General features: G+C 50.3%; 1 protein-coding gene across 19 annotated transcripts in view; it reads right to left on the bottom strand.

The window, feature by feature from the left end:
* The window catches only part of CUX1 (cut like homeobox 1), a 368,724-nt gene that overhangs the window by 103,297 nt on the left and 252,838 nt on the right, over window positions 1–12,589 (bottom strand). For all 19 annotated transcript variants that reach the window (XR_011424601.1, XR_011424602.1, XM_070231696.1 and 16 more), the window contains one exon: window positions 1,698–1,746. Coding sequence is in view for 17 of the 19 variants with exons in the window: in XM_070231696.1 (XP_070087797.1) it covers window positions 1,698–1,746 (49 nt within the window). In the remaining 2 variants the exon portion in view is untranslated. The remainder of the gene's footprint in view (window positions 1–1,697; window positions 1,747–12,589) is intronic.

Here is a 12,589-nt window from a genome sequence, read left to right as displayed (position 1 = left end):
CCGATGCAAAGCAATTTAGTAAACACAGTCACGCGGAGCTTGACGATGGGGATGCGTTCTGAGAAACCATCGTTAGGCGATGTCGCTGTTGTGCGAACATCACAGCGTGTCCTGACACAAACCTCGATGGTACAGCCTACCACAGACCTAGGCTACGTGGTACTGATCTATGATCAAGTTGTCATGCGGGGCATGACTAAGGCAAACAAACCTGACGCGCCTTCGTGAGTGAAGGAGTAGTGCTTTACTGTAAGGAGCTGGGTGGACGCGTGCATTTGGGGAGCAGGACGGTTGGAAAGAAAGGCAGAGTGAGGCCCTGCTCTGCGTCCCTGTTTCCAAGTGTGGGGAAGAGCCCAGGCTCTAGTCCTGGCTCTGCCACCCACCAGCCACTGGCCTCAGTTTCCTCCTCTGTAAAACAGGAACCCCAACAGCACTGACTCAGTGGGCTGTGGTGAGGCTGCAGGACTCAGTTCACGTGAAGGGCTCAGAAAAGAGCCAGGCACAAAAGAAGCTCCCCAGGAAGTGTCAGCTCCTGGTACCGGCACGAGGACAGCTAACACCCAACGACGCCGCTTCAGGGCATGCGTTCCACATGTCTCCACTGAGCGCCGCCCGGGGCGCAGGCCGGATCCTCAGTGCTGAGTCTGAGTGGGCAACACTGAACCCAAAGTCTTCCTTAAAAACAAATCGGCCTGTGCCATGATCACTCCTACGCACGAAGTGACTTTCGTCTCTCAGTCACACTTCAGGACGCCTTTACTGGCCAAAGAACGAAAGAGGACACTCTCTCTTGAGCAAGGGCCAACATCTAGGTAAGCGATGCCAGCCAAGGGGCAGGTGCCCTGTGGAACTCTCGCAAGGTGACAAGCTGAGACCACAGGTCCAAGAAGGATTTCCATCCCATGGGGTCTGTGCTTGGCTGGGCCACCTGAGGCAAAGCACGAAGCTTTCCTGGGCCTGTGGCTGCCCAGCTGTGAAGCTGAGTGGGGAGAGGCCACAGCCTGTGACCTTCTGGGGCTGAGAAACACGTCACCGCTTCGGCTGCTTCTCCCCGCAAACATAGAAAAGAAACGGGGAGACCTTTTTCTTTTCAAAGAAGCAGTACCATTTGCTAAAGCAAAATGTTTTGCTGTTCTCCGAGTCCTTGGTCGGGAAGGGGTTCTGCAGAGTGACCGAATTTTCCAGGCAGCTGAGTAAGCCACCCAATGCTGTGTGCCTATTTTGTGCCAGACACTTTCTGTGCTGGGTCCTTTCTGCAAGGTATCTGTGACAACCAAGTGTCAGCTGGCAGGGGGGAGCCATCAGCTGGCAGCCCTCGCCAGAGCCAGTGGCTTCAACACATCAGAAGCAGAGACCAGACTTAACTCATTGGTCTAAACTCTATAGCACAATGCCGGCCATGGGAACAGGGGCGCATATGGAAGAGACGGATTAAGAAAAAGAAAACAAAGTAACCGCTTTGCAGTGGATGTTCACCATGGGCTGCCTGAGATCCCGGGACCACATCAAGGGCTCCGCCAAGGAAACAAGGCCTGGGACTTTTCAAGTATTTCTCACAACATCAGAAAAAGTGTCAACAGTGACAGTTGTACGTAAAAATACAATAACTGGCCTTCTAACTCAGAGAGAAGCCTTTCTAAGATGACAGACACGGCTACGCTACGCGATGTTATGCCTGAAGCCAGCAGACATCCTACCTGGTTTGCTCTTTCAAGGTCCGTCATGATCATTTCCATTTCGTCGGCCCTGGGGGGTGAGAGGGAGAGAGCGGTTAGTCAGCAGCGACACGGCTCGGGGTGGCCACGGTTCTAAACTCAGCAGAGGGACCCACAGTCACACAGGCCAGGCAGACCTTTGTGCAGACACTGCTGCCCACCAGGAGGAGGCGGGCTTGTGTTGCGGGGAGGGCCTGCCTGCACTTGAAGGGGCTCCCAATCTTGTCAGGGAGGCAGAGCCGTAAAAAGATAAAATACAGTGTGTCCTGCCAAGAGACAAATAGGGCTCTGAACAGTGATTGGAAAAACAGAGGAGAGAGAGGGAAGTTGGCAAGGCTTCAGAGGAGGTGTCGTGTGAACTGGGTTTTTAAGGATGAGGAGAAGTTTGCCAGGACGGAGGGAACCATGAAAAGGTGGAGGGGAGGATGGGACTGGAGGTTGGGGGTCTCTGCAGTCTCTCTCAGTCTGCACCTGAGTTCATGGCCATCACCTGGCCTGCTCACACACAGGGGCTTTTTCTTTCTTTTTTCTGTTTTGAAATTACTTCCTTGAGCAATGTGAAGGTAAATACATGGTTCCGACAGACAACATCATGAGAGAGAGGGGAAGCTGAGAGTCCTACCGAGAAGGGCATGGTCAATGCCGAAAGTCTGTAGAGGCTCTAACAGCTCACCCGTGCAAGCTGCCTTCAAGGCAGGCCCTGAAGATGGCCATTGTCCAGAGGCCATGGCTGAGCGGGCTGCAGCCCGAGGCTGGTGTAGCACACCCACGGAAATGGAGCGGAATGCCGCAGCCACAGACCCACAGTGGGGCTTGGGGCTCGCTCCTGCTGGGGCCTCCTGAGTCCACACTCCCTGTGGGCCTGAGCCCCTGTGCTGCCTAGGGGACTCAGTCCCGCCCCCTGGGGCTGTACACGTTGCCCTGCTACACCGAGCCTCCTGCCCACCTCCCACCTTGGCCCACAACTCAACCCAGGGCCCTGGGCTCTGACAATGCGCACACTTGCAGGCCCCTGAAGAACAGCCTCAACCTGCGCCGTCTGCCCCTCCACTCCTGGGCACCTTACCTCCTACCTCCTACCTCCCCCAGCCCTTCCCAAATCCTCCCAGTGGCTTGAAGTAGGCAGCCCCCTCGCCCCTGCCGCCTGTGTGTCTCCTTAGCCCTCATCCTGGTGCCTGCACAGGGCTTGGTGTCAGGCTGGAGGCCATAGTCCCGAATGCAGCCTGTTCTGCCAGCGATGGGCCTGTCTCCTCTCTGGGGTGGCCTGCGGCATCTGTACAGGCCCGACTAGAGGGTTCTTCTGTCCCCGAAACCCGCCACTCTGGTCCTAACCGCCCCCCTTCAATCCGAGAGCTGGACAAACTGTATCCAGGCCCTGGCTGGTCTGTTTGCGCTGCATCCTGCGCCCCCTGTGGCCCTGAGGCTCTTCCAGCTTTTAAGCGCACACTCCGATTTGCGGCCGTCTTATCAACTCCCAGCAGCCCAAACGCAGTCAAGGCCACACGCCTTGTGCTCAGGTTCAAGCCTCAACCTATCTGTTTGAAACAGTATCCTGCTTTCCGATTGGTCTGAGCCAAGTCCGAAACCACTCAGAAAATGGCCTAGTTACACGAAGCTATTTTTAGGACGACTTGGTGAAGAAGGCAGTGTTTCTAAGAGAAACACCCAGACGAGGCCTCTGCAGTGAAATGCTGGGTGCAGGGGGTGGGCCGGGGGCGGCCTAAACTACATATGCAACATCTCGGCGTAGCATCCCCTTCAGAAACTTCCCAGATCTCCCGGAAAAACTGCCGCACCGTAGAAAAGATAGTTTAATGACTACAAAGGGCAAAAATATCATTAGAAGGGTTAAGGGTCTTAAACATAACAGAAAAGGTTAACTGACAGCCGGGACAGAAAGCTGCCCCCTTGACCACCTGCTGATGAAGTGTCAGCTTCACCGGGAGCAGGATGAAAAAACAAGTTAAGTGCAGTTTTGAACTTTAACCAGTTATTCATCGCGTGTCTACAAAGTCCAGAGACACCACAGCGAGCCTCCCCGGCTACTGGCATCATTCATTCACTCATTCATTCCTTCTATGAATGTTTCCTGGCCCTGCATGGGGCTACAGTATGGGCACTTAGAGACACGGCTGCTGCAGACCTTACTAGTGCCACAAAGGTACAAGACAAGGACAGAAATGCAAGCTGCTGAGTAGGTGACAACGTCTCCCTTTTCTCTTGGCAGTTAGACGGGCACGGCCGGGGCTGAGTGAGCAGAGACCTGAGCCCCCCATCCGTCTTTGATTCTGGCTAATGTATCTTCGTCACTCCAGTGCTTCTTCTGCCCTGCCTGGGACTCCCATTATTTGGATGCTGTTGGCACATGGACTCCATCCCCCATGTCACTCAACCTTTCTTTTACATCTGCTGTTTCTTTATTTCCTGCTGCCTTCTGGACGGTTCTTCAGTTTGACCTACTGGAGCTGGACTCTCCTGTAGTTTAGCTCGTCTCTTTTGTTCCCTAGTTCAGTTACCCCATTCTTCATACCAGTTACTTCCACTTCATTCAGTTTTTGGTTATTCCTTGTTTTTGCTTTACGTTACTGGTGCCCTCTCAGGTTTCCTTGAGTGCATTTCTCACGCTTAGTTTGTACTCCTGGCCCTTCTTGTCTGGCTTCAGGTCACACACTGTTAGGTCTGGGGTCTGTCTTTCCAGGGCAGTTTCTCTTGGGGGCCTGGCTGTTCCTCAGTGGGGGTACCAGTTCGTCTTTCTGGTATTGTACATGGAGCCAGGAGAGAGGGGCAGGCCCCCGGCTGCGTGTCTCTCAGCATGAACTGAAGAAGAAAGGCGCCCAGCAGGTGTTCAGCGCATCTTGCTGAGTGAAGGAAGCGGGGGGGAGGGGATAACCCCAGGCCCCCAGAGTCCTCACTGATAACTCTTTTCCACCAGCAGAACCCCTGGCTGAACCTGGCCTTTCACTCTCAGAGAGAAGCAGCATTAGGGAGAGGCGGTCTCCCTGGGTGCAACTCCCCACTCCTGGGGGTCTGGAGATAAGCGGTGGAGGGGCTGCTGCCTGGGGGCCACTGGCCCACCCTCACCTGTTTCCATCCATTCTTCTCCTGACAGTGGCCAATGGGCCAGTACAGGGTCACTCACACACCAGGGCTGGAGAAGAGCGGGGTTTCCAGGGACCCAGCTTCACCTAGTGGCTCGATTGGCAAGGGTGGGAAGCGGCGTCCAGATCCAGCAGGTTTAGGGGACCTGGGTGGCTTGAAGACCTCCTCACACAGCGAATGGTTTCATGCCTAACATCCAGCAAACAATGCAGCATCTCCAAACGATTTCAAGTCACTTACACAAAATTAGTCACATTCAAACAGGAAGAGTGCCTTCTCGGCAGTCTGAGGCAAACCCCGGAAACGAATTTCAAGTTTTTCCATCTTCTGGTCAGTTAAACTTTGGTTACTAAGCAACCGCTAAACTGACCAAAATACTGAACGTGATAACAACTTCTGCACTCACCTTTCATTAGGCAAGCGACTCGTATTTCCAGGCTCTTACATAACAACACTGCGCTCTGCTGTTAGAGAGCGGGGCCACTCACCCCAGCTCTCCTGACGGCACAGGGCCCCAGGGGCCGCAGTACCCATGCACACACCGGACCAGAAACCACAGAAGGGGACAATGGAAGGAACCAGGGATGCAGCAGGCGAGGGAAAGTTCAGATTGTTACTTTAAAAGTCTGTAGGCTTGTGATTCATTTTTCCAAGTGGCATGGCTTTTAAAAGGTCAAAGAAAACACAACTAGCTGGGTATTGAAATGTGATCAGGGCTTTTGAAGACGTGAAGTGCGGCCACTGGCACTTGTAGACCAGGACCAAGATGGCGGGGCCTTTGAGCATCTGTGCTGGGCTCAGCTCAGAACACACCTGCCAGCGAGTCTGGATGACCCGCTCCTCTCCAAACTGCTGCCCCCGCCCCCAACACAATCGCCCCAGACAAACTGCCCTCAATAAGTAATACAAAAATGCCTAGAGGTTGCAACTACAACTCTAAATGTTATCTGAAAAGCGCAGTAATGAATTAAATTGCGTGTGCTTTCCCAGCGTGTGTCAACAATATTCCAAAGGCTTCCCATTCTTTTCATTTTGAAGGCTCAACTAGCACATCAGGGTCCGGAGCCTGACACTAGTCTAAAATCATTTATTTTCCAAAGTCCATAATACCCACACATATTGTTTGCTCAGCAAAACTATTTATTATAAAAATTTAGTTCTCTCACCTTTTTACGAGCTGACAAAACAGCTCTCAGTGATCTATTAACGTGCACCGCATTATGCTCCGCTCTGACTCCAAACAGCGGATCATTGCAGCCTGGCCTAGAATATGTAGTTCGTTCAATCAGTTCCCTACAGATCGTTTCAGGGTATTCTCTGGGCTAGCACACAATGTTTATGAGGAACTTAAAAGGACATGGTCAAGGTCGATGGAAGGGAAATTATATCCAGGCTAGAAACTCTGTATTTACTTTGACACCAGCCTCCCGATGCTAAGGGATGGCACCAGGGCAAGGCTGGCGCATACTTCAGCACCCAAACAACCAAACCGACATCAGGAGCTGTTGAAACAAAGGACATCTACAAGGCAGTCGCCAAAGAGTCCAGGGCGGCCTTCAGAGATCAGTGTGTCTTCTTTGACCCAAGTCAAAAGCCAATAGTCTCAATACCAGATTGTAAAGTTCCTGGGCATCAAAAGAAGAAATATCTAAAGATTAATTCTCCCTGCTTTAAAAGTTAAAAAAAAAAACAAACCAAAAAACTCCAGTATGTTTAATAAAGTGAGTGTCTCCCCTCCACCGGGATGCTGCATTTGACAGCCTCGGCTCTCACTTCCATGATCCCTTCATGACAACCTACACCCCAGGCCAGGCTCTCTCAGCACAGCGGGTAGAGGAGACACAGAAGCGGGGCTCATGGGACCGGGTTCAGAAAGAGCAGGCAGGAAAAGGAAAGGGAGGAGGCCAGAGGGCCACGCGCTGAGGACGGCCTCTTGGCTATGGGTCGAGAATCCCCCTACCGGGGGGAGAGTTTCTCAGGAAACGTACCTCCTTGTGCCCTCCCAGACAAGGAGCTGGGCACAGCTCAGAAGCCTGAGCTCACCGAGAGGAAAGGCTGGTCTGCAGAGTCCCCTGCGAGAGGCAGGGCAAGACTGGACCCGGAGAAGGCAGCGCTGCCCTCCTCCAGCACGAACAGTGGCCTGGGGCCTGGGCGGAGGGGGCAGACTCTGCTCAGCAATGCCCACTGAGCACCTGCTGCATGCCACACCTAAGAGGGAAACATGTCCCAGGTGCCGAGTTGGCAGTGCAGAGCGGCACCAGCACGTGCCTCATCCTCAGCACACAGGATGCACCCTGCACATCCTACCAGCTCGCAAATACACACTGAACGGGACCCTGTTGCTGCCTACTTGGTGGCAGGCGCAGGAAGGTGAAGAGACCTAAGTAATTTCAGTACAGTGACAGCTCAGAACGAGGACAAATGGCTTTGCAAACAAGAGAAGGGACAGTTACACGGAAGAGGGGACATCTGGTCTACATCCTGGAGGTGACGACGAGTTTGCCGAGGAGAGAAGAGTGGGGCAGACGGAGGTACAACCTTCTAGACAGAGAAAGAAAGCATGATGTGGTGGGGCCTGGTCAATTGAGCGACAGCTTCCAGCTCTCTGGCATTTTCGGGGTGTCCCATGCCCTCACCTGCACACAATGAGAGGCCAGTCTCTTCCTGACCCTTTTGTACCTCCTCTTGCTCTTGGATGAAAGCAATAACAAGGGATTCCAGAGCTGCGTCACACAGCAAGGGTGACAGAGGGTTGTCTGCTTGGGCGAGACTTCAAGGGCGACACATCGGATATTTCACTGTTAAGCATGTTGCTCATTTTGGACTTTAAATATATATGTTTTTATTTTGTTAATGAAATATCCAACTGTTCCTATTTTATTAAGAGTTTTAAATAAAAGATGGATATTGATTTCATTAAGTACCTTTTAAGCGTTTATAGAGCTAATTAAATGGTTTTTCTCCTCTGACCCACTAAAATGGTAAATTATACTGACAGTTTGCCCCCATTTGGTTGTGGTGTATTACACAGTTAATATGCTCCTAAACTCTATTCACTAAGATTTAAGTTTTTTCTTTATACGTATTTATATATGAGATTGGCCTTTAATTTCTCCCGTCTTATCTTTATCAGGTGAAATCATACAAAATACTTTTATGGCACTTCCTTCTCTTTGTAGACAAAGTGAACTATCACAGAGTTGATGACATTACCTTTAAAAAACCTGAACCGTGTCCCACATGTATGTTTTAAACGCAGTCGCCTGGCAGGTAAGCCCAGCAGTGTCAGTCCCCAGGCCCGCATTGCCGGCCAACATCTCCGGGGGGGGAGGTGGGGGGTGGGAGGCTGCCCCAACACCCCCCCTCCAGGAGGACCATGAGGGCTGCGGGCCCTCTACCTGGACTAGTCCTTCCCTCCACTGCATTCCCATGGGGGCTGTGCTCAAATCCAGCCCGCTGGCCAGCAGCTTGTCTTAGACGGCCTGGTGGGTTCCAGGAGTTTCTTTTCGGCTCCCTCCTGGTTAGACCCAAAGGATTTTCTGGGGGGAATCCCTTCACACCCCTGTGGGCCCAGACCCTGCAGGGAGCAGAGAGTCCACAGCTGATTATGGAATTACCTCCCATAAACACCTGGCTCCTTTTCCAGCTTTATTTCTCATATTTCAAACAATTTCGTCTTCCATAGGAACCTAAGAGCAGAATTGTGTCCTCATCAGAGCCATTGTGTGGTGTCTTCTGTTTCGGGCAGATGTGCTTTTCACTCTACTAGCAACATGCATCCTGTGTAAATTTCCTTCTGCAGCTCAATCAACACTTTCATGGTTTCTTTAGTCCTGTTCTGTTCCTTGAAATCAACATGCTTATCCCTACAGTGGTCCCTTCTGCTGAGGTCCCAATGGGTGGCTGCTGTCACCATCCAGGTCTCAGCTCTAGTGGCCGTCCTCTGAAAGGTCTCTGGGCAGCCCCGTTCCCCATCGTCCACTCACTTATTTTCACTGCACTTACCGCTGTCTCAGAGTATCTGGTTCAAACATTGATTTCTTGTTATTCACTGCTATAGCCCCAGAGAACGCGGCAGGGGCTCGCCAAATATCAGTTGATGACATATGCAAACTAACCAACACCTGTGCCACCTGAAGTCCACTCTGCTCTTGACAGGTGATAAGTCATTGGCTGGTATTTTAAAGAGCAGAAAGCATAGGACTGTTTTGCCAAATTGTAAATACGACTTGTAAGGAAAGAGTCTATATGTTGTTTTTGCAAAAGGAAAATAATTCACTTTTCTTACCACTTTTCATAGCCTTTGAAAAAAAAGGGCAACAATCTCCTTAGAAAAAAGTACGTAAGGACCCAGGTAAACGGGACTGTAGCTCCTGGAGGGCAGGGCCAGCCAGCCCGGCTCTCGGCGTGTCCCCGTGCCCACCACAGAGCTGGGCACTAATTGAGATTCAGCCAACTCCGAGTGGAGGGGGTGTGGGGTGTAGACGGGGAGAAAGTGTTCTTTGGGTAAAGGTTTTCTTGACAACCCTCCTCTGTATGACCAGTTCAGCTTCATGTCCCGCCGGGGGTTAAGCCACCTCTGCTCTGGCAGGAGTGGAGGGAGCGGTGGGGTCGCGTCCTTCCAGACGCCAATCAAACGTGTCACTCCAGAGTGGACCCACCCCTCCTGACCAAGTCTAGGGTCTGGGCAGAGAGAAGGCCGTAGAGCTTGACCCTTAGGGGTAATCTTCTGGAAATAGTGGTTTTTATTCTTGTAGGAAATGAAACTGTGCTGAGAGACAGTTAAATAGCCAGAATGTCAACTGTGCCTGCTCAGATATTAACCACAATTTGTTCATTTTTATGACCATCCTATTAAATTTAAATGATACAACAGTAACGGAAATCAATTTTAGCTAAGCCTCACCTTTTTAATCTCAAATGGGAAGAATATTTCCCTTCTTGCTCCACTATTTAGTTGACTTGTTTAGAATAAATGACTTAAACAAATTCCTCCTTTTCATGTCAGTCTCGCTGATGAACGAAGTGTCTTCTACGGCCCACACGGGGTTAATTTTCCACCTGTGCCAAAGCAACAGGGCAGCTCCAGCAGGCTGGTCACTCACCAGACCATGGCCTTCAGTGTGATCACAAACAGCCTGTGACTGTCACTCAGGCCTCAGTCATCTCTAGGCAGGGACACGGGACAGCTGTGGCCAGAGAACTGGGTTATGAGACTGCATTAATTCATTCTGCTCCTGCCACTGAGACCATGCAAGGCCTCCTGGGACAAGTGTCTAGAATAACCTTCAGATGCTTCTGGCCATTTCTCTAGAGTTCTAACAGTGTTGCTCGAAAAGCAGAGGGGAGCAGGTTGGATACAAAAAATCTTTTCTTTCCTGAAGTCAAGTGGCATGGGGTGACACGGAGGATGGAGCTACTGGAGGTGAAATTAGGGAAATTGCGGTCTAGAGAACCGCAAGAGCATGGCTGGCAGAGCAAATGGGCCAATTCCACCCCTTGGCCTTTGAGTCGTCTGACCTTGGGAAGACCCTGGAGCTCAGCAGACATCTGTACGGGAAGAATAATGCGGCCTCTTGCAAAGAAACTGCACGAGGATAAAACAAGAACACTGATGGGGCCGAAAAGGGCTTCGTGGACCAAAGAGACTCAAACTCACATTCATTATTATTGTTCTACATGGAAATAACAATCTTTCTCTTCTGGTCAGAGCTCATTTTCAATACCTGAGACCATTAGCAGATAATGACAAGCATCCAGGAATTGGGTTTTGCCAAAAATTTCCAGTGTGAATCTGATCAAGCCTCTAGATTCAAAAACAAACTTACAGGCACGACAGAGGACAGAGGAACACGCTCAACTACATCTGGGGACACCGTGGGCAAATCCAGGCTGTGGGAAACTCTTCAGGACAAATGAGCCAGCTTCTCCCGCAAATAAATTGCAGGGAAAGAAAAAGAGGAAGATTTATAAAATGAAAGAGACTTAAAGGGCATACCACCAGTCGAAACGTGTGCATCTTATTTGGATCCTGATTCGAACAAATTAGAGAAAATAAAACCACTTATGATGTTCAGGGATAACTAGAAATTTAAGTATTGAGGATACTAAGAAATTATTTTTTGATGTGATCATAGTATTGTAGCTATATTAAAAAAGAGAGTCTTTATTGTGAGGATCTACATGCTAAACATTTAGAGGTGAGAGGAAGGGATTCTGGAAGTACAGTGGTCCCTCCATACTGCGGGGGATATGCTCCAAGACCCTCAGTGGATGCCTGAAACCGTGCACAGTACCAAACCCTATAGATGCTAGGTTGTTTCCTGTGATAAAGTTTAGTTTATAAATTAGACACAGTAAGAGATTAACAACAACAACTAATAATAAAATAGAACACTTAGAACAGTACACTGTGAAACAAGTTACCGTACATCTTAGCAAACTCAACAAACTTTTTTCTTTCCTTAGTAAGTCAAGAACTTTCACCTTTTCATTTAAAGGAAGCACTTTGCAGCTCCTTTTTGGCACGTCCAAATTACCAACATCACTACTCCTGCACTTCGGAGCCATTATTAAGTAAAATCAGGTCACTTGAACACAAGCACCAAGATCTCAGGACAGTGGATCTGATACCTGAGATGGCTCCTAAGAGACTATCGGGTGGGGCGTGGGGCGCGTCTACAGTGTGGATCTCCGACAAAGGGATGATTCATGTCCTGGGCGGGATGGAGCAGGACAGCGTGAGATTTCATCACACTACTCAGAACAGCATGCAATTTAAAACTTACGAATTGTTTATTTATTATTTATTATGAATTGTTAATTTAATATTTTTGGACTGGAGGTGACCGTGGGTGAGTGAAACTATGGAAAGTTTCACGGATAAGGGGGAAATACTGTAGCTTCAAGATGAAATGTGGGTGGGGGTGGGGACAGGTGAGACAAGACGGGCCATGAATGGGGTGGCTGGAACTGCACCACAGGCACCTGGGGGTTCTGTCCTCTGGTGCGTGTTGGAAATTTAACACGGTAAAAAAGTAAACAGAAAAAAGGAGAAGGTGACAAAAAAGCAAGTATCATCACCGTACTTTGTATGCCTCCAACCCCACTCATCAACTCTAAAGTCTGTGTGGATGTTCACCTCGACTGCTCGGTTTGCAGAGAAGTGAGGCGAGAGCAGGCGCGGGCCTGGGAGGAGGCTGCAGGGACCCCTCCTGGGAGGGAACACAGATCAGAGGGGGGCATCTCCTGCTGGAAGCGCAGGACTTTGCAAACTTTACTCAAGACAATTAACCTCTCAGAATGTCAACTTACCCACCCGTCAAAGGGGAGGAAAAAGGTACAGAAGTGCATCTCTTAAGAAGAATGTGACTGAAAAGTTACATTTGAATATTTTTCTTTGATATAAGAAAGACTTAGCTGAGGACAGAGAATGGGAAGAAAATGAATTCTGGAGGGGACACCCGAGGCCCACCCTCCATCCCACAGGAGAGGGGCTCTCGGGAGCTGCGTCCATGGAGGAGACTGAGCCCCGCCCTCTCACTGAGCGCCCCGTCCCCCGGGAGCTCGCCAGGCTGTTCAGGGATCTTGGGGAGAGAACACTAGCGGGACTGTGCACCCAGGGTGCTGCTTCTTTACTTTCAGATTTTTTAAAAAGGTTTGGAAGGGCTGCTGTTATGCCATCTATAAATATTTTTTCTGAAAGTCTCCTTCACATACTTAGTGTCAGATTTGTCGGCACGTCTCTCCGGCGGCTGGAGCAGCGCTTGCCCAAC

The sequence above is a fragment of the Equus caballus genome, chromosome 13 (genome assembly GCF_041296265.1).
Source record: "Equus caballus isolate H_3958 breed thoroughbred chromosome 13, TB-T2T, whole genome shotgun sequence".
NCBI lineage: Eukaryota > Metazoa > Chordata > Mammalia > Perissodactyla > Equidae > Equus > Equus caballus.
The sequence above is the reverse complement of the archived record's forward strand: the minus strand, read 5'-3'. Positions and strand labels throughout refer to the sequence as shown.